The 22,928-nt window shown below is 37.5% G+C and overlaps 1 protein-coding gene across 5 annotated transcripts in view; it reads left to right on the forward strand.

Moving 5' to 3' along the window:
- The window catches only part of LOC108967086 (myosin-G heavy chain), a 64,368-nt gene extending 45,069 nt beyond the window's left edge, over positions 1 to 19,299 (forward strand). For all 5 annotated transcript variants that reach the window (XM_018930333.1, XM_018930337.1, XM_018930334.1 and 2 more), the window contains 6 exons: positions 8,470 to 9,092; positions 9,256 to 9,864; positions 9,983 to 10,690; positions 12,958 to 14,566; positions 14,676 to 14,827; positions 18,462 to 19,299. In XM_018930333.1, the coding sequence (XP_018785878.1) occupies positions 8,470 to 9,092; positions 9,256 to 9,864; positions 9,983 to 10,690; positions 12,958 to 14,566; positions 14,676 to 14,827; positions 18,462 to 18,989 (4,229 nt within the window). In that variant the 3' untranslated portion in view covers positions 18,990 to 19,299. The remainder of the gene's footprint in view (positions 1 to 8,469; positions 9,093 to 9,255; positions 9,865 to 9,982; positions 10,691 to 12,957; positions 14,567 to 14,675; positions 14,828 to 18,461) is intronic.
- The last annotated feature ends 3,629 nt before the right edge of the window (positions 19,300 to 22,928 follow it).

Here is a 22,928-nt window from a genome sequence, read left to right on the forward strand (position 1 = left end):
AATGACTTTTGATACAGAAGTCATTGGCAGTCATACCAAATTAGAAATACCTGGTTGTTCAATAAGTTTTGTCGTTCGATAAGAAAGGGCGTTTCTACTAGCCCAAATTTTTTTTTTTTGGTACACTCTGCATTCATTCTTTGTTTACAAGCCATTTAGCGTCGCCGTGTCACTGTATTTATTTACAATGGAAAAATTAGAATATCCTGCAGCAGTGTGAGCAGTGTGAGCCTTATTTTAAGTGAAAATTTGTCCTTTAGAAAGTTGTGTGCACAATGCGTGCCGCATTCGCTAACAATGGTAGAAAAACACATTCGAATGCGACTTTCTCAGCAACATTTGGAGCATTTTAAAAAGGTTAAAAAAACCCAGTTTGCAGAAGTAACTAAAGTGTATTTGAAATCATAAAATTATGTTTTTCTTATCAAACAACAAAACTTATTGTACAACCTGGTATTTTGGAGGAAGGGTTTTCGCGCGACATTTTAATTAAAAAGTCTTACTATTTTTTGCCCACAGTATTATTTTAGCAGAATTAACTTGTAAAAACAAAGTACTTGCTAGTGAAAACTTGGAAAAAGCAATCACTTCGTTCAACTGCTCCGTTTAAAATTATAAATTTTTTATACCTTGAATCGGGTATATTAAGTTTGTCATGAAGTTTGTAACACCCATAAGGAAGGGTCGGAGACCCTATAAAGTATATGTATAAATGATCAGTATGTTGAGCTGAGTCGATTAAGCCATGTCCGTCTGTCTGTATGTATACGAACTAGTCCCTCAGTTTTTAAGATATCGTTTTGAAATTTTGCAAACGTCATTTTCTCTTCAAGAAGCTGYTYATTTGTCGGAACTGCCGATATCGGACCACTATAACATATAGCTGCCATACAAACTCAACGATCGGAATCAAGTTCTTGTATGGGAAACTTTCACATTTGACAAGATATATTCACGAAATTTGGTATAGATTATTGTTTGGGGCAACAATGTAATCTCTGAAGAAATTGTTCAGATCGCATTACTGTACCATATAGCTTCCATACAAACTGAACACATAATTACTAAAAGAAATGCACCTGTGAAGGGTATTTAGCTTCGGTGCAACTGAAGGTAACGTTTTTTTCTTGTTTTATGTATTTTTTGGCTGTAGAGTATATGTATGTTTGAAGACAAATTATTAGCTTCCTTTGAGCTGAAGTTAATGGCGGCTACTTTTACCAACCACACTGCAAGTAAATGCGCTTTTTCACACAGCTGACCAAATTCCTACTAACAACAACAACTACTTTCTCTTGGAAAATTTGTATTGAACTCTTTAAGGTTATAATTAACTGCAAAATTTACCGTTACTATTTATGAAGTACCTCTGAAGTTGGATTAACACAAAGGAATATGCTCTTAGCTACGTGTAAGACATACTTATGTACAAATATACATATGTATTAGAAAAATAAAAGCATATTTGTGCAGTGACTCTTTCCAATACAATTACTTGTAGTATCAATGGCTGAAGCGAATTTCAAAATGCTATAATAAATGTGCATACATATATTTCTAACCAAATTTATAACCATACTTCGCTACACCCAGCATACATATGTATATACTTATATATTACTTATGTGTGCATTTCTGTAGGCATGTCTGTATGTATTTATATTTTGAATCACGCTTTTATAACTGATTTTTCACACTCTTTCGTTTTGATTACCTTTGTCTTTAGACACATTTATCAAATCAACCTAATAGCCACACATACAGACATACATACATATATCTGTTGAAATTTAGCTTTGTACCTGCATATCTATACATGCGCAGTTCGCTTGTCGCAGCGCGGCTTAAATACTTTTCGGCTGAGCTTTATGCGGCAGTAAAAGATTTATTATGGGTAACTTGCAGCAGTCCCTCACCGCTGATCTACAGCACAACAAAAATCACAAACACAGTTTAAAATACACAATATATGTATGTGTTTCTCATAAAAGATTTTCTTTCTTTTTCGTCGATTTTTCTGTTACTCAAAGTGGCCTCAAGGTTTGTTATTATTGTTATGCTGTATATCATACATACAAACATAGCTATGTATGTGTGTTTGCTGCTGCTTCTACTTAACTACAGCCTTTTGCTGCTCAAATGACTGTTTGTTACGCTGTTAGCTAAGTTTTTAATTTTTTTTCTGATTATTTTGGAGTTATTCTCTTTTATGCCGAAAGCACTTTTCATAGTCGAAGTTGAAGTTTTCTTGACTGGTTACAGTGGTGTGGCGATCTTGCAGGTTTTGAGGCAATACATGTGCGATTAAATAGATGTATGTATTTATTTATACAAACATACTATATATTGTGGTTATGCTGGCATGTCTTGAAAAAACTGGTTCTCACAGATTTGGAACTTTTCATTACATTTTCTTAGGCTTTTACTTAAATTATGGTATATGCTTACCTATATATACATAAAATTATAATTCTGAAATCAATTGATCGCCATGATACTCGAATATTTTCATATGAAAAAGAAAGAAGAAACGTTTAATTAGAATAGCTAAGAAAAAAATATATTCATCTTGATTCTGAGAGGGTCAGTTTGTATGATAGTTATATGCTATAGAGGTCCGATCTGAAAAAATTCTTCGGAGATTGTTTTAGACAATAATGTCTGTTAGCTTTCGTTAAGATATTTTTTGACATAAAAAAGTTTTCCATACAAGGTCTTGATTTTAATTGAACAGTTTGTATGACAGCTCACAGCTTGAGTCCAATTTTCGATGACTCGCTCGAGCATCTCGACTGATAACTAGCGAATCACACGCTTGATGTTTTGCTCCAAGGCCTGAATCGAACCGGGATTATCCGCATAGACTTATCCACATATCTCCACAGAACAAGTCTAATGGTGTGATCTTGGTGACCGAACGACTGACCCCAAATGCTCAGCGAAGTGATCTCTCAATAAATCCATTGACTGATGGATGTTGCCGACTAACCAAATGTCGCTATATCATTGCGGTATAAGATGCTAGAGAAGGTATCATTAGTGAGGCCACAGAACCTTTTAAAGCACCCGTTGCATGTTGATGATTACCACTCATGGACTACGTGGTATTATTGGGTATCGCTAAGAACCAATACTGGTCTATACGTGGATTATCAGCTTATGAGACTAACCTAATCTTAATAGCTTTTTTTCCTGCATTTTTTTTTATACTTTTAATGCCTACCGAACCTATGATTATCAGTATTCTCTTGGGCCGTACGTGTTATTACCTGATGTTCGATCTAACTTCTTGAAGTACATAACAAAATTTTGTTATGTTATATAAAAAATATATTCACAGCCAAACTCTCTTAACGGATTTCCAACTGATCAGTTAAGTGCTGAATGTGGCTAAAAGTCAATAGTTTGAACAAATGGCTATAATGAACATTGGTTCTAATCCCAACTAACATGATTTAAAGCTTTAAACATTATTACCGTATAACAACCAGACTTACCGGGCTAAATGCCAACTCATCGCCAAAATTTATTGGTGTCATGTCTTTTATTGACATTAGTAAGTGATCTTTGATACCCTTAGTTGTTTCTTTGAATGGTCACAATTCACACGAATGGGTTCAAACCTCAGCTAAGGTAAAACGTAATGCTTTGGGAGACGTGTTTTTCGCATACAACTTTCTATAATCAAAACTACGAAAATAATTAAAATCGGCAAGCACAACTTTATGTAATCAAACATATGAAAAAAATTATAATCGTGAAACACTTACTATATTATCGGATCACCATAAAATTCAACCGTCATACTATACAATTTTCCATCAATATCTTTGTTCACATAACACAAAAACAATTCAACTCTTTTAGCCTTAAAAGCCTTCAGATATAGGGAGGATTCTTCTCTTCGCGCCAAAATTTCTACAATATTTACCCAAAAATTATTAGATTGGCCATTTTATGTTTTCCCAGCCAGTCTACTATGCATGTGTATGTATGTAAATATGTAGAAAAAACAGCACACAAATTATAATTAATGCAAACAAACCGAAAATGATGAGTTTTTATAGCCATAACAAACTATTCACATTTGTAAGCGAAGACCGTTGACTCGTAACGATAATTACAAACACAAGAGCCAGCAAGGTGAAGTTTAGCCAGCATCGGTTCGAAATTTTCTAGGTTGTATACTCATTTGACCCATTCAGCTAGTCCAAAAATTTTACTCTTGTTCATATTTCTCTCTCTCTCTCTCTCTTTTTCTCACACTCTCGCACATTGTTAATATCTACCCCGCATACTCTGCAGCACACTTCATCTCTATCCTTCTCTCACCATCAAGCGACCTTTACATAGCCCGCATTATGAATTATTTGAATATTTATTAACCAAATTGATAAAAAAAAAATAATTTAAAGAAAAAATTTTACATATGTATATATACATATTTAGAAGCTTTCATCTTTTGCTTTCATCTTTACCTTCTAAATATATATTTCTGTTTAAATGCTTCTCTCGTTAATTTGGAACAATCGCATATAATTATGTAGCGCTTAGGGGGCTATACCAGTGTGACCCATGAAAAATTAGGCGATTTTCGTGAATTTTTCTAAAAAAAAGTACTAGATTGAATGTTTCGACGTTTTATGGACGTAATAAAGTATATTTTTAGCTATATTAATTTGTTTTTTTTTTTACAAAAATATTGGAAAAAAACGGAGTTATGTGCTGTCTGCGGAAGTGCCGAAAAAAAAGTACCTCAACTGCTGGCATGATTCCGGTCGAATGAGTAGCTGAAACAAAAAAATTCAAAATGTTTATCAAACTTAAATATATTTGCTATATATTGAACTACAATCTTTGAAAAATATCAAAAACTAAGAAAGTGGCATAATTTTGAAAAAAAAATCGGTTTTTTTTTCGAAAAAAATTGTCGTTTTTTTTTTTAATGCCAAATTTACAATTTTCAACCAATCAAAAAGATCGTAGTCCACTGTATAGCAAACATATTCAACTATACCTAGTTTTAATTTGAAGTTGATCGGTCAGTTTCTCGTTGAGTTATGATGTCAGCAATTTTGAAAAATGTCGTTTCGAGAAAAACGCATTTAAAGTTTAACTTATAAGTATATGTTTGCACCCCTTAGCGGTCGCTCTTTAGAATACTGCCATTCAAAATACGACCTTACCGATTTCATAAGATATTTCTAAATATATAAACTATCGAAAAAGTAAAAAAAAAAAAATTTTTTTAAGTTTCACACTGGTATAGCCCCTTAAGATTTCGTGCGATCACGCGATCGAGCTCGGCAAGCGGCCATCTGTTCGAAGCTTAGTCCGTGGTTAACTATTTGAGACAACTTTTCTTGCTTCCGTAAACCATTATTATTAGAATTTTTGACTTCTTTTATTCAACTTACTTTATGGTAAAATCTAGCATGAATTTCCAAACAGCCTCAAGTCAAACAAACCAACAGGTATGTATACTATACATACATATATCTAAAACATACCATAAATCAGCGCTGAGCATTGAGCACTGTCATTATTATAATTGAAATCGCGCTCCGCATAATGAATATGCTTCGGCTGTCACTCGGCACAAGACACAATTTAAATACTCGCCAGATTTGGTTTAGAAAATGTTGATCACGAAACTGCTAATGAAGATATGTATAGCTACACGCTCACATATACATACTCATTACCATAAGCGGTCGCTTTTAAGTTCAGTTTGATGTCAGCAGATAAGCGGTGACTATAAATCTCTTTCGATGAGAGCATACATATATATTTATACATGAATCAATAGCATATCCAAGGTTCTATGGCGACTCTCACAGCATCTATTCAATTTGTTGCTTTTACGAATTTACCGTTCAGTGTTTTTCAATGCAGCACTGCAATTGTCAACTGTCAGTTGTCAATTGAGTAAGATGAAATTCTATTTTATAATTATTGTAAACGAATAATCTCACAAGATGTAATGCGAAATGTAAAATATCATAACTTTAAAAATAACGTACTGAAATTGTAAATTGATATCTCAAACAGTTTTTGAGTTCTATACTACTGAAAAATAGCTGCTCAGTTCCATCAACTCCATTAGTTTATCTTTAAACGCGTTTTTCTCAAAGAATATCTTTCACATTTGCTTGGGCAAATTTACTCTCTTTTTCTCACACTCTCGCACATTGTTAATATCCACCCCACATACTACCCGGCACACTTAATCTCTATCCTTCTCTCACCATCAAGCGACCTTTACATTGTTCCCATTATGAATGATTTGTATATTTATTAATCAAATTGACAAAAAATAAAAATTTAACCTAAAGGTTCTTTGTAAAGCCAATTGCAGGTTTATTATTAATAAAAGCTGAAGTTTACGTAGCGCAGGATGTCGCTGTTTGCGAGGTTTAGTAGAGACTTGATTTATAGCTGATACTTCATCCATTCCCTTGAACTCTGAAGCTCCTAGATACCTCAGCCGAGTTCAAGATAAGGCCGGATATAAGGAGAGGATATATTACAGCGTCTCTCTCATGCCTACTACCCTGCATTCTCTACATATGCCATCGTTAATAATGCCCATACGGCTCCCATGTGATGTTAGTAAGTTGTTACCTGTGACTAGTTCAACAACTGTTCTCCACTCTTTTCGAGTCCGTGTGAGTAGAGAGCTTTTGGGTTTTCCTTCCGTTCCCTTGCACAAGATCTTGGCGATCCTGAATGCCTTTGAAACATTCCATCTCACCCTGATCCATCTGTGAGCCCTTTAGGAAATTTCGTTATATTATATATCGTGTTTAATGACTTGAGTATTTCGTGAACTGATTCTGTAGTTAATCACTTTCCGGTAGTCACTATATCTATTGCCTTCCTGCGTTTAAGAACATTCTCTGACAAAAGGCGATGTGAGATTATTGCTTTAAGTGGAGGCTACAGTGGTCAGAATGCCTAAGACTGGAGCTGATAGAGAGTTCCGAAGAGTGTAATTCTCCACCAACTTTCCTCGCAAGCTTTGATCCATCTGTAAAAAAGCTTAGTTACCCTATTTTGCGGTGAGTCCTTCGCACGCATGCCTTTCTCAAAGCTCTGTGAGCAGAAAAGCGACAGCGAGGATTAGGTTCAGCGAAGATGCGAAGATTCCTAAGTGCCTAGACTCGCGGCAATCTGAGTACCCAGATCATCTGCGTTTGAAAACAGCTTTCACAATCATATGTACACTTTGCGGTGCTATATACTGCCAGACATTTAGTGTCATAATTGGTGGCACCGCGAATACTGATGAGAACAGCCCTTTGAACATTCGCTAATTTATTTGCAGGTGTAGTTTTTCTCCAGTGCCTTCCACCAAACAAAAATTTCGTAGAATATTGTAAGTTAACTACGGTTTCATAGAGCCATAGAACCACTTTTGGTGAGGGCCTCCACCTTTTGCCTATAGTTCCCCTGCAGCACTACATGTCAACCGATCCATTCCTTGCTCTTTATTCGATATTGGATTTCCACGACAGCTCCTGGCTATGATAAGCCCTAGATGCTTAACTCAATCAGCAGTCCGAATACGCGTGCCTCCCTTTGATGGTAGGTGCGCCCCCGGATTTTGTACATTTTAGTTCGGTCTTGTGAGAATTTATGAAGCCTAATTGCATTCGATATATAGCTCGTACACGGTATTCAGAAACCATGAAAGCTACATCGTCCTCGTAGGCAATCACCTGGCAGACAACTCGCTCCTTCGAACAGGTTAAATGAGTTGAAAAAACTTCTTATGGGATTGGCTTGTTTAATCCCATACTGTTAAGGTTTAGTTGTAATTAGTTTCCATCGAAAAGTTTCAATAATTCTGCCCGTAATTTGCTATTTTATAAAGTATACATAGATGGATAATAGCCAAATAATAAACGAATGTCGGATGATAGTTCTAACCTAATCTAACTTTAGGAGAAGTTCTTGTGACTATATATTTATTTTGAGCTTACATTTTTGCTGCTAGTTGGTCAAACGTAATTTATGAGGTTATGTCCACTTGTGAATTTCAAAACATCGATTTTTTCGAGTGTACAATCATATATTTGAGAATATTCGCTGCATATGTATTTGAAGTTGAACCGGAAAATTATTTCGAAGATGCGAGCGTATTTGTGAGAATTGTTTTACGGAGTGTAGTCGGCTCCCAAAACTTCACCTTTTTCTCAAAACGCTAGAACGGCCGACTTGAAATTCTTTCATGATCTCTTAGACATTTTTTCCAAATAATGCTCGATGGAATAAACAAGTGGATAAAACCCTTTAAGCATTGTGATCGACCGCTTCAATTACGACTTCAATGATGACAGATTTTCTTTTGCGATAGAAATGCACATAGATTCTCTTTAGTAGGCACGCAAGTTTAAATTATGGAGGGAATAAAGTAGACTATGGTTTGAATGAGTAATTAACATGTGTTTTCTATATCGCTTACAGACGCATCCTCCTCCAATGAAGCCGTGCACTTGCAGCAGCGCCTCAAAAGCCTCAGCACTGAGTTAGTCACCCTACGCAATCGGCTGCATGTTGGACAGGGACAACAAAACAACAACAACAGCAATAATAATAATAATAACAATAGCAACAACAACAACAGCCATAGCAACACCAGCAATTGCAATGTCACAACGGTGAGTAACTTACAACAGCACCAACAACAACAACAACAGCATGTCAACAACACAGCTGGCTTGAACGGCCTCAATTTGCATGCATCCACAACGAATTTGCACAACAGCACGCAGCATCTTAACAATAGTAGCACAACAACAACGAATTGCATAAATAATAACAGCTTGCAACAGCATCAGCATCAGCAACAGCAACAACAATTGCAATTAACACACTCCACACTAATTCCCACACACGGCAGCAATAGCAGTAATAACAATAACAACGCTATTAACAAATCTAATAGCGGCAATTGCAATAGCAACAGCAACAACAACAACAGCAATACTAATAACAATGTATCCTTGACATCATGCAATAACGTCAACAGCACAAACACCGCATTCACGCACATCAATAGCAATCACAGCAACAACAACAACAATAAGGTGAGTCAGCTGCATAATCGCCGGCGTTGACAAGGCAATTTGCTGTTTATAGAAAATTACTATGTAATTACCTAACAATTACACACTTACTAACTTCTAAGTATCTGTTGTGCGCTTTTCTTTCACTGCTAATGCTGCTACTTCTTCTTCTTCTTGGCATTAGTCACATTTGCACAGCTTTAACCACACATTGCCACATAATTCAACGATTTCCGCCGGCAACACAGCGACTTTGCCATCCGGCGCCGCTGCGGGCATCGTTTCCACACGCAACACTTCCATACCACACCCATTGCCATCAACTATACAACAGCAACAACAACAACAACAACATCACCAACAGCAACAGTCACACCACCAGCACCATCAACAACAACAACACCAGCAACAACATAACGCGCACACGCTTCCGATGCGCTCCTCGGCCAGCATTGGCGCGCACGTCCATCACCTTAGCCACCACAATTTGCCACCCTTCATACCGATTGCCCAGAAGCATGCAAGCGCCAGTCATGGCAGCAGTTTCAGCAATATTGTCGCACCCTTCGGTTACAGCAACACCAATGTCGAGCAGCGTAATGTGAGCAACAACTTTTTGGGCAGCCTACAAACACACCACAGCGTTGCTGGCCATAACAACAACAGCGTTGGCAATGGTGGCGCACACAAGCAGCCGCGTGAGATTGAGGATCTGATACATCTACCCGGTCCACTAACCGAGGATGCGGTGATGCGCACGCTGCAGGCGCGCTTCAACGACAATTGTTACTTTGTAAGTGCTTGAGACTCTTTTAATTCCAAATTCTTTAAATTCCAGGAATTCCAACTAACTTCACTTTAATAAACAATAATTTAGACATTATATACAAAATTCCTGTAACCACTTGCAGACCAACGTCGGCCCCATACTGCTCTCCATCAATCCCTATCGTGATGTTGGCAATCCGCTTACACTCACCTCCACCCGCTCTTTACCGCTGGCGCCGCAGTTGAACAAGATTGTGCAGGAGGCTGTACGTCAGCAAACGGAGACCGGTTATCCGCAAGCTATTATACTCTCCGGCACTTCGGGTGCCGGCAAGACGCACTGCTCGATGCTGCTGTTACGTCAGCTATTCGCTGTCGCTGGTGGTGGCCCCGAGACGGATGCGTTTAAACATTTGGCTGCCGCCTTTACGGTGCTACGTTCTTTGGGTTCCGCCAAGACCACAACTAACTCGGAATCGAGTCGCATTGGTCAGTTTATCGAGGTGCAGGTCACTGATGGCGCTCTCTATCGCACCAAGATACACTGTTACTTTTTGGATCAAACACGTGTCATACGTCCGCTGCCGAAGGAGAAGAACTATCATATCTTCTATCAAATGCTTGCCGGTTTGAGTAGAGAGGAACGTATTAAATTGAATTTGGAGGGTTATTCGCCGGCGAATTTGCGTTACCTTCAAAGTGGCGATATTTTGCAAAACGAGCAGGAGGACGCTGCACGCTTTCAAGCATGGAAGACTTGTTTAGGCATTTTGGGTATACCGTTTTTGGATGTGGTGCGTGTACTTGCCGCTGTTTTGCTGCTGGGAAATGTGCAATTTATTGATGGACAGGTGAGTTCATGAAATGAAACGATATGTGGTAGCTTTTAGTATGAGATGTTCTCCATATTGGGGGACAAAGTCCGGTTTGTACAACTTGTATATCGACTTTTGGACCCTTCGTTTCCAAGGCAAACTGCTTACATAAGCGCTATGTAAAATTTAAAACCGATCAAAGACGGTCACCCTGTGGAAACTGGGGAAATATTTTTGCAGATTTATAAATACTGATCCTCAAATGTGTTTGGAGACCAGATTACCCGAGTCTAGAGCTACAGTTTATTTCCAGCTTCGAAAAGATTTCGCAAATCGCAGTTCTTAACTTACCGTTGAGAGTTATTACGATGTATTGGATTTGTACCTACATATATTCTTGCAGTCTCGTTGCAAAATTTTAACGCTGAAGGGTTACGGTTTGGGCTATAAGGCCGGTGAGGCAAATTTTCCTAGCCGCTGTTTTCAAAAAAAAAAAAGTTTTTACCTATCTTGCAACATGAAACCGAGAGTTGTACTGACGGATAACTATTGAATCGTATGTACTAGAAATTTTCAGACGATTTTCGGCAATGGTTATGGTGTCACTATATTTTAGAAGCACATAATACAGCACTCCTTCATGATCCCACCAAATTCAGAACTCCAAGTCATGGATATTCGGCCTTGTCTTTGATTTGGCTGGCTGGCTGTCCAGGTTTCACAAATGAGTTTTGTGTTTAGAGTTTTTGTACTAGTTCGATCTTTCATCACCAGTTACAGTCCGATGCAAAAACGACTTCTTTTCCGACATGTAACAGCGATTTTCAACGTCGCTTGACTTCAGTTCATATGGCACACTATGTCCTTGGCCCGGCTGCTTCTAAACAGTTTCAAATGGCTACTTGTGTGATTCCCATATAATTTATGGGATCTTCTTTTGCTTGCAACAACCTTCATTGAGTAGTACTTCCAGTTCCTCATCTTCAAACTTTAGTTAAGATATTCCTTTCCTTCTGGAGGTTTGGTCATGCGTGCTGATCTTGGTGTCCAGTAATCTAAATTGCCTGTGTGCGGAACCTCAATCTGCTCAACCCAACCTACTCCCAACTCTAGACTCTCCCACAGAACCATCTGATTAAGTTTTACTTCGTGGGTGTGCTAAGAGATTTTAGTGTGCTCTATAGGTCTTAGTTTTGTCATCATTGAGGCGGCCGCTTCGCTAACAGCTTTCCAGTTTTCAGCGGACTGACACATGAGTGTCATCAAATTTTCAACCGTAAAACTATTATCGAGTGTATGGTAGTTTTAAGTTTTTTCCTTATATTTAAAAATTGAGGGCAATGGAAGAATACGTGCTCAGAGCCTTTAAAGTACTCTGAACATGTTGAACAATTCGGACTAATGTCGCGTCGAAATATGTATAGGTTCCTTCCTAAGCAAACATGTGCACTTGGTTTTTAGTTTAGGTGGAAAGGTCTCCATCTCGTCTGTCGATCCACTATAGGTAAATGGCTTGTATACGAGTTTCTGAAAGCTATCAGACTGCTTTCAGTTTCGCCCTCATTCGGGTCAAACTGACTCTTAGGTATGGCGGCTGTGTTTTTGAAGAGTCACAGTTTCTCTCAAATGAAACATAGGCTGCTTAGAGACTACCTTAAGGTACCTTCAGACAAAAATTTAGGAGCAGAAACCTAGAAAATTTCTATCTGACTTTGTCTAGATTGCCTAACCCAAACAATCACTCCAAGATATGTTTATTCTTAGTATATGGTATATCAGGTTTCACACTGTAATAAATACGTTAAAGTCTCACAATTATGTTTCTTGAAAATTTCTCCCGGTGTAAATTCTATCAGTAGCAAAAATATACACTTGATTCAAAAATAGAACATAATTCTACCAACAACAATTAATACCTTTATACTTGCATTAATAAAAAACTATTTAATAAAAATTTCAAGCACTTGTGGCACCCTGTTCCCATTTTAGCTAAAGTACAGTAATTGGTGTGTGTCTTTGCTACAATACATATTTACAAAACGGCAGTTCGCTGTTTTGATGAGCGCTATGTACGTGGCGCAATGGTAGAACTCTACGCTTGGGAATTTGTTGCTGCGAGTTCGAATTCCAGCACAGGCAGTTTTCTCGTTATGATGTTTTTATTTGGGTAATTTACGCCTGAATGTGATTTTAAATCGTGTATGTTGCGAAATTCATGACTGAACGGGAAAAATATAAATTTTTAGATTTTCTTCTAATTTTTTAATAAAATTTAATAAATAGATATATTTTCTTTTCCATAGAGCCTCGAGGTGGACGTCAAAGGTGAAGCCGAACTGAACTCCGTCGCCAGTTTGTTGGGCGTGCCACCAGCTGCGCTCTTCCGCGGACTCACCACCCGCACGCACAACGCACGTGGTCAGCTGGTGAAATCTGTCTGTGACGCCAATATGTCGAATATGACACGCGACTGTCTCGCGAAAGCGCTATACTGCCGCACCGTGGCCACTATTGTACGACGCGCCAACAGCCTGAAAAGACTTGGCTCTACATTGGGTACTTTAAGCTCCGATTCCAATGAGTCAGTGCACAACCAGGCCGATGTCGCATCACAGCACGCCTCCACTATCGGTGGCAATTCTGGTTCGAAATCGATGGCGGCCTTAAATAACGCGGTACGTCACGCCACGGATGGCTTTATCGGCATACTGGATATGTTCGGGTTCGAGGAGCCATCACACGCACAATTAGAACATCTCTGCATCAATTTATGCGCCGAAACTATGCAACATTTTTACAATACGCACATCTTTAAGTCCTCGGTGGAGTCTTGTCGTGATGAGGGCATTGTTTGCGATGCTGAGGTGGACTATGTGGATAATGTACCCTGCATCGATTTGATATCCTCGCTACGCACTGGCTTGCTAAGCATGCTGGACGCTGAGTGCTCCATACGCGGCACCGCCGAGAGTTATGTCGCCAAGATTAAAGTGCAACATCGCAACTCAACGCGACTGGAGACGAAGCACGCGAGCGAACCTTATGATCCGCGCATGTTTATGATACGTCACTTCGCTGGACGTGTGGAGTATGATACCACCGACTTTCTGGACACAAATCGCGATGTGGTGCGTGATGACTTGGTCGCCGTCTTCTATAAGCACACCTGCAATTTCGGCTTTGCCACACATCTCTTCGGTTCGGAGTTGAAGGCGTTGTACGCACTGCAGAATGTGCCACGCGGTCTCAGCTTCCGTATATCACCCACATCACATACCGATCTATTGAATGGCGACGAACCGGTCTCAACACTCACGCAAGACTTCCACACACGCTTAGACAACTTGCTGCGCACGCTGGTGCACGCGCGTCCACACTTTGTGCGCTGCATACGCAGCAATGCCAATGAAACGGCCGGCTGTTTTGAGCGCAAGATGGTCGTCCGACAGATACGCTCACTGCAGGTGCTGGAGACCGTTAACCTAATGGCATCCGGTTTTCCGCATCGCATGCGCTTCAAGCAGTTCAATGCACGTTATGTCGCTATGTTGGCGCCGTTTCGTCTGCATCGTCGCAGCGAGGATAAGGCAATGGAAGATTGCAATCTCATTTTAGAGTTTGCCATGGAGAATCCGCCGGTATTGGATGGTTCCGTCACACTCGCTTGGGCGCCTGGCAAGCGCCACGTATTCCTTAGCGAGGGCATGCGTCAGCATTTGGAACATCTGCGCGCCGAGATACGCACCAAGAGCGCCACATTGATACAGGCCACCTGGCGTGGCTGGCAGTGGCGCAAGAAGATGGGCGGTGTAAAGCGTACGCGCGGCGTTAATGGCGTCATAACTATGCTACCGACTGCGTCAAGCGCAACTAAACTGACGAAGTTGCTGCCCAACAACGGCGCGAATTCAAGTAAGTAGTGTTGTTGCCGTTTGACTTGGCGTGTCAAATGCAATTATGCAATTGAAATTAATTTTTTCATTCTCTCTTCTTTCAACACCTGTTCGTCGCTGCTGTACAGTACCGCGTCTATCGGCGAAATCTACAAATCTTATGGGCACCGTAACGCGTCCACGTCCGCAACCAATCGCCGGCACACCACCACCTGACCCGAATGAGAAATGCGACACAAAGATAATCCAACAAACCTGCAGCCTATTCGGATTAGATTTGGTGAGTACTCATTCTTCTCCCTCTTAATCTAACACTTGCCACCTATCAGCTTACATATCCTACTCATTCCCCCTGTTCCTTCACTATTTAACACTTGCATGCACATCACACACGTACGCCAGTACTAAAGATAACAGCAGTACGTTTTGGTGTTAGTGTAGGAAAGTTGATGTATCACGTGCGCTCTTACACGTTTGTACTTTTTTGGAACTAAACTTTTATTTACTTGCGTGTGAATCTGATTTGGTGGTCGAGTTTTTGTACCATTTGATCAAAATTGAACCACACTGACAAAGTAAGACAATATTTCACATATTTTAATACTAATCTTCAGTATCGCCTTCAAAATAGGTTAAGTGGATCTATTTATCGTTCTATTATAATTTGTCATAAATTTAATTTATGTTTCGAATGGGATGGTTTCGGTGTCTTCATCGTCTTTTATATTTATTTTTTGGTTTCGACTAATTCTTAGTACCCCATTCTGTAAATTGTTGAACATTTTCGATGTCATACGCAAAATCCGCATCTCATCACTAGTAATAAAGCGTTTGATGTTTGTAGAGTCCTCAGTTCCGTTGTCATCGCTTTTGCGTCCTCTACTCAACACCGTTTCAGGTCAGTCTAGCATTGACACGCTTCTTACCCTTACCTTTAACATTAACGAAAATGTGTTGAGTCGATTTATAAGTGATGTTGAAATTCTATGTTAACTCTCTAAAGCCATCTCAGTTATTTTCAAGTTAAGAAATTTTTCGATGTTATCGTAATTAACGGAGAGGGATGGACGACTCGTAAGAGACAAGTTTTCGATTTCGAGACTTCACAACTCGTTGTTAAGGTTATCAATAATCTGGATCTGCCATCTCCCTCCTCTTCCGTAATTCGAGATAATTCTGAATGATTGAATATTGTAGCTATTATAGTGACTAAAAAAATATCCGAAAAAATAAGTAGACAGCTGAATCTTCCTAATACTTAAACTTGGCTGAGTGAACTAAGCGAAGTTAAAAGTCAAAACTGATAAAAATTACAGCAGAATTAGAAATTTACAAGCATTTTATCCATAATTTGTCGTCAAAATCAAAAATTTCTAGACAATACTGATAAAGTCGGCCATAAACCTAAAAGTGTCACCTATTGTAACAGCTTTAAAAAGGCGACTTTTATGCAAATTCGAAAAATTTTTGTTATTGTTTTACAATTTGAATAGTATGTTAGTTAGGTTAGGTTAGTTTAAAAGGTCGATGCTGATAGAGAACTCACTTGGGCAGCTTAGAACACCAAATCGTTGTAATGTCTAGAATACTAATATTTATTGGATGATGAGATGCTTACAAATCGACAAAGAGCTTTGAGCCTTACACCCATTTGTAGAAACGGCTAAGGTCAATTTCGGCCTTATCTTCTTGTTTGCTGTTTCAACCTCAGTTGTGCAAAGGCTGGACAATGAAGGATAAAAATGCTTCCACCTCAAACTGCCCGCCAAGATTCTTAGCCTTACGCATGAATACCTATTCCAAGAACTTCGCTCAAGTCAAGTAGGTCTATAGATCCAAGATTATTAGCCTTACCGCATGAATGCCTATTGAAATGCCGGCAAGATGAACTTTAAGACAAGTAGTTAAGTAGATCTCCTGCGTTTTATTTAGGCCAAAAGAACAGCGTATTCGCAAGGGAGCTTATCTTTGACCAGCGCATACGAACTGAGATCCAAATCGACCCCATTCAAATGCGAACTGCTCAAAAATGCCCCATCTAGCTTGCTATTCAGCTTTGCGGTTGCCGCGGATCATATTTTAGGAACACCCAGTAAAATTGAATATTTTTCGACACGCGTTTTACCGGTTGCATTGATTCACTTCTCTGGAGTACAGTCACATTCAGCCTAAGTAGAGCGATATTACCGTTGAGTTCGCTGGCTATGCGCTCAAGACAAGTGAAAGTTCTTATCTCTAGTAAGTTTGGGTATCTGACCACGGCGATATTGTAGGCTGATGACCCTGCTAAGATAGATATTTTCGCCACAATAACTGCATACTAAGGCCGCGGGACCTTGGCCCGGGACAAATCGAAAGAGATCTACGGAGCTCATCGCTTTCAGCGAGGTTCACCTTTCAGTGCTTGCTGGAGTGTTAACTGTCTCATCAGGATTTATGTAGTAAGCTAGTTGGAAGAAGATGTGATAGCAACTTCTCAACATTTCCTCTTCGAATGCCCTGCTTTTGCCAGAATAAGGCAAAAACAGCTCAGATCGCATAAACTTAGACATTCAGGTCACATACCAAACGTATACTTAAAACATCTCACAGGGCCTTTAATTTGCCTTCACAAAACTGAACACAAGAGTCTAAGTGTAATTCCTCCACCACGCTAAGCCAGCTAACCTACCGCAATATGAATAAAAAAATATTTTTTGAAAAAATCACACTGTGCCCCTTTTTGAATTGATTTCATCCGCTTATTGGAATAGGCTTTTGCAAACTCAGGGAAAAGTAAAATGTGACTAAGAAGTCTGAATATTCGAACCTAAGTAAAATAGTAATTTAAAAGATGAAGGTAGCTTATGACTGAATTTTTTGAAGTTTTCTTATAAAATCTTGTTTTTTTTTTGGATATTAGCTAAACGCCGAAATGTAGGCAACATTTTCTCATCAATAATTTTTTGAAATGGGTTTTATTTTTACGAAATGTAGAATTGTTTTTCATATTTAGCATTCGTTTTTAATAACCTTTTTTATTTACTATACGCCGTAGTATAGACTAAATTTTTAACAAAATTTTTATCAGTCGCTAATTCAAACATTCTTAATCATCTTGCCTACTTTTCGGCATGACATGAGTTATAAGCAAGTTTATGCGTGTTCTTTTCGCTTTTTATTTTACTAAGTTGTTTTCTTAAATACTTTTTTTTAGTTTTCTTAAAATTATTTAATTTATAAAAAAATGTATATAAACATGGAAAATAGTTTTCTTCTATACTTCACCGCTACTCGTAAGCTATTTTTAATAAATATTGGTCTTTTGATATTAAATCGTTTTTTCTTCAATAACATACTGACCACTTTCACTACACTCACATCCACTACGTTTTCATTTCCACCAACTATACGCTGCTTTGTGTGTGTGTGTGTGCATGTGTAGCCTTTCAACTTACGTCAACTAACTCGCAGCCATTTAATTTTGCTTTTTAATTTCCAACCACTGATTTTTATCTCTTTTTATCCCACATACCATACTAACCGAACGCTAACTGCCAACCATAAACCACTAATCGCCTGTCCAAGCGCCTAACCAACATTTAGTTTGCACTTCCTTCGGCACGTCTCCCACTCAACACAAAGCTGCTTTCATTTAACCATTCACTGATTCCCATTATGTGGCGCAATAAATTTGTTTTCCTCCGCATTGGACATACTTCATCATTCATTGTTTGTCAAATGCCTTTCAATTGAATTCTTTTCTTATCTCTATGCCGCCTTTGTGCGACGCTGTCTTCTGCCGCATCCTCATCCTACCAATCATAATGCCGCCAATGTCGCTGATGTTGACGATGACACCGCTGATGTCATTGCTGCCAATGTCCAACGACAACTACTCATATACATGTGTCTATGTATGTGTGCGTGTGTAGGAACGTCCGCCACCCGTGCCACCGTCACGTGGCTACACCATCGCTGGCAGCCTGAAGCTCAGCTATCCGCAGAGTCGCATCATGAAAATGAATTTCCCCGAGGATCCACCCATCGTTAATCCGGCCGAACAACAGTTGCAGCAACAATTGAAGAAGGGTGAAGCTGTCAGCGTTGTGGGCGCCTCATCGTGTCGCGGACACTTGATTGTCGAGCACAAAGGTCAGAGTTACCACGTACCGTTTCAGTATATGGAGTTGTTGCGTCCGTCTATGCCAGCTGGCAACGTGGTTGTTGCTGCTGGTGGTGGTGGCGGCAATGGTGGCTGCGGTGTCACCAATAATCCAAATAATGCTGCTAGTGTTAAAAACAACAACAATAGCAACAATATGGCTAATAAAAATGGCAGCAGCACTGGCAATTTGACTAACAATTGCAATGCCAATAACAATGTTGGCGTAAATAACGGTAATAGCGGCAACACGAACAACAACAACGCCAGCAACACTTCGGCAGCTGTCAAAATTTGAAGGGGCGTCGCGGTCGCGATGTAGTACACGCCAATTGACGTGAGCGAGAATCGGCAGCGCAGCTGTGACCACCAAAACAAATCGAAACGGTTTCCGCGGCAGCGTGAGTTTGCTGTGTGTGCTGCAGTGCATATCCGTTGAGGAACTTATTTCGCTTTTTTCTTTTTATTACACAAAGACTGTAAATATATTTTGTATATTCGTGCACTAGATTCGTGCATACAAACAAACATAAATTCGTATAAATTAAGTGGAGAGTATGAGTAAGGCATAATAAAAAAATATTTAAATATTAAATAAATACAAATACAAAAACAAATTAATATCATTATTCTAAAATTAAATTAAAAATCGAAATAATGGAAAAAATTAATTAATAAATTGAAAGTATTAAATTGAAAATAAAATGAAATATTTGAGGAAAAATAAAAATTAATTATGTAATAAATCAAAAAAAAAAAATATTAAATAAAATTACTTCAAAGTAATTAAATAATGTAAAATTAAATATAATAATAAAAATTATATAAAACTAAATTAAATCATATAACATTATACTTATTACAAATATTTGATTTACAGCTGCGGTTAACTTCTGAGTAGTTTTGAATAGGAACTATTAAAAAAGTATAAGAAATCGACTTTATAAAACAGAAAATATTTTATAACATAAAAGCACTAACAGTTAGTAAAACAAATCAAAGTTCGAAAAAAGGGTAGTAAAATATACTTTTTCTTTAACTTTTTTTTTTAACTTGAATATTGTCTTTTTATGAAATTAATTTTAAGTTGCGTGACCATTATTTTGTAGTAGTTCAGCACAGCGTCATGGCATTGAACATCTTTCAATGAAAATAGACTCCCAGGTGTTCTTCACAACCGCCCATAGTTACGTGGACGATGTCGGCTTACATCGGGCTACTGTCTGCTTGACGTCAGTCTACAAATTTTCAATGGGACTGATGTCAGTGCACTGTGGCGGCCAATCCCTTACCTTTGACATTCCTTTTTTCAAACCACCTTTTAGCTTGTGATCGTTGTCGTGCTGGAACGTCCAAAAAATCAGATTTTCTTCACCGGCATAGGGCAGCATGGTTTTCGGGAGTATTTTATAATAAATCGGTTCTACACCTTGTCAAGAAAAAAAAGAAACCAAACCGGTATTGGATGGACTTCTTACATATTGAAGCGATCCCTTTCCGCCTTAATTAGCAATCTTCGATTCGTCCAACCATAAAATTTTCCGCCTTTTTGTCGAAGATCAATTAAAATTTCCTTCAGCGTATCAAAGTCTTTGTTCAACATCTGTTTAGGCAATATGACACGACACTTTTTATGGAACGTGGGCACCCAAGTCATGATCACGCAAACGCTGGCATATAATTTCAATACTTCTAGTTACACTAAAGGTGTCGTTTACCTCTTTAGCAGGCGCAAATGGATTCTGCCTTGGCTATCTGACAATGTAATTGACTTCTTTTATTGACATTTCTGGCTTGCTTCCACGTTTTTTATTACTTGTATGGTATCTGATACCATTACATACCAATATGGATCAGGAATATTTTGGGCTCCGCTTTAAGTTTTGTCCTCAGAAATCAATTTACAATTCTTATTTTTCGACATTGCTAAATGAATAACTGTAAACTTTTAACATTAAAATCAAAATTTTCTATTAGGTTTCACCGTCGTTTTTAAGTTTTTAAAAAAATTTTCAGATAAATATAATTTTTCAAAAATTTCTTCCACGCTCTACTCACATTTTAGACGACCCGAAAACGTTTTGCAAGTAAAAAGTTCCGTAATTGTAACAAAAACCACTAGCCAAGTGAAAGAAGTTGTTTTTCTGTTGACGTAACCGATTTTGAAGTGCAACCAAAAAAAAAAAAAAAATTAAGCTGTAATAAAAAAATATGATCACATACATTTATTAAATGAATGCCTAGTACAACTACGAATTTGACCGCAACTATGTATTGAATAAATAAATAATATGAAATAAAAAGAGTTTATAAAATTAAATATGTCAATTAAAAAAAAAAAATAATAATATTTAATAGTATGGAAAACTAAAAATAAAATATGAAATAAAAAAAATAAAGATCGACATTCAAAAACTGAAAGACTAGGCGCTGGCTCGTTTCGCTGATCTTTAATTAGATATTTTTTAGGGCTCCGACGCTTCCTTTTGGATATTACAAAATTTTGTGGACAACAGGGTATGTCGGTGTATAAAAAATTGCAACAGCAATAAATAAGTCGATCGCACCTTAGTATTTGATGTTAATATGAAGCTACGTTTAAACTTCCTAATGAATATTAGTTTTTGGCATCCCATCCTCTGGAATCATCGTTGCTCTGTTCAAAAAATGTTCATTTGATAAAAACGCTTTTAGAATTGTAGGCGCTAAAGCGAGCTGACCCGGACAAAGCAATACAACAAAGCATTGGACAGGGACATTTCTTCGAAACTTTATCGATTGAGATTTATTTTTATAACTGTAAAGTGTACAAAATTTTTGATTGCTTAAAACTCCGCTACTGGCCTAATAATTTATTTTAAATATAATATAATAAAACAAAAAAAAATAAATAAATAACAAAAAAGTTATGAACTCCAGCATGATGAAACAAATTAACTAAAACATCAAAGAGATCAAGAAGAAATATAATTTTTCAATAACATTTGATTCTAAATAATATAAAAAATTTAATTAAACTATGTAAAGTGAAATAAAACATGAAATAAAAAAGCTATATAACAAAATGCCATGTATACAAATATACCATAAATTAAAATATTACCATATAAACAAGTTAAATATTTGAATAGAATGTATTATTTTGTATTATTATAATAAATAATTATGATGAAGAACAATATAAAGCTTCTAAAATTCAATTGATGTAAAAACACATATTACATAATATTAAAAAAAAGGACAACGTCACTTTGCTTAGACATTAAGTTTAAGCTACTGATATACTTGTAAGCCGCGGTATGATTGAAAACCTACTATAGTTATAGACTATTAAGGTGAGCCAAAAACTCAACTATCAATTTTATGGGTTAAAATGAAGCTGTATACGCAGAAAAAATATCGCGGCAATAATTTGTAGATTTGTCATTAGGGGTTACATTAGTTTCCTCGGACAAAAATTAATTTTTGCAAAAAAAAAATTCTTCGATCAGACCGAGTTTATCTATTTATAAAACTAATTTGTTTTGTCCGACTGATTTTAGATGAATCTTCAAGCACTTATGGTTGTCACCGAAAGTAGCTTTTTTTTGGAACTGGGTCAACACAAACAACTATAACTTTGGAAATAAAATTATTTTTTTCTTTAATTTTCGTGACTTCAAGTCAAAACATTCTATATTACCACTTTTGTAAAATAACACGATTTAATAGCAAAAAAAAAAAAAAATCTGAAAATTCGTGCCTCTGACTATCCCTAACCCCTTAATGCTACGAAAAAATCTGGATAAACGATACTTTAGAACCATTGATTTAATTTTTTTTTAATCAATATGAATATTTTTTATCAAAAAATATTTAAACAGAATATTAGAATGTTTTCACTTCTCAAAGCTTTTAAATATGCGAAGTTTTGAACTAAAAGAAATAGCACTGAGTAAGACTTTTTAGGAAATTTTTTGCTCTACAAGAAGCCGCATTGTAAAAACTTGTAACATAGACATTTCAATACAATTTTTATCCTGCCTTGCAGGACTAATATTTTCTGTATATCGGCTTAATTTCACACATAATTTTGATAGGTTTGTTATTGGCTAACCCTTATATATATATATCGTCACCTGAAATTCAAAATAACGTATCATCAAAAATGAGTGTCTTATTGCTTACGCTTCACTACTTCAAATTACGTACATAATATTACATATGTTCAATATTTTCAGGTTCTGAGTTCAGTTTT

Source organism: Bactrocera latifrons, unplaced genomic scaffold, assembly GCF_001853355.1.
Source record: "Bactrocera latifrons isolate USDA-ARS-PBARC rearing strain unplaced genomic scaffold, ASM185335v1 scaffold_175, whole genome shotgun sequence".
NCBI lineage: Eukaryota > Metazoa > Arthropoda > Insecta > Diptera > Tephritidae > Bactrocera > Bactrocera latifrons.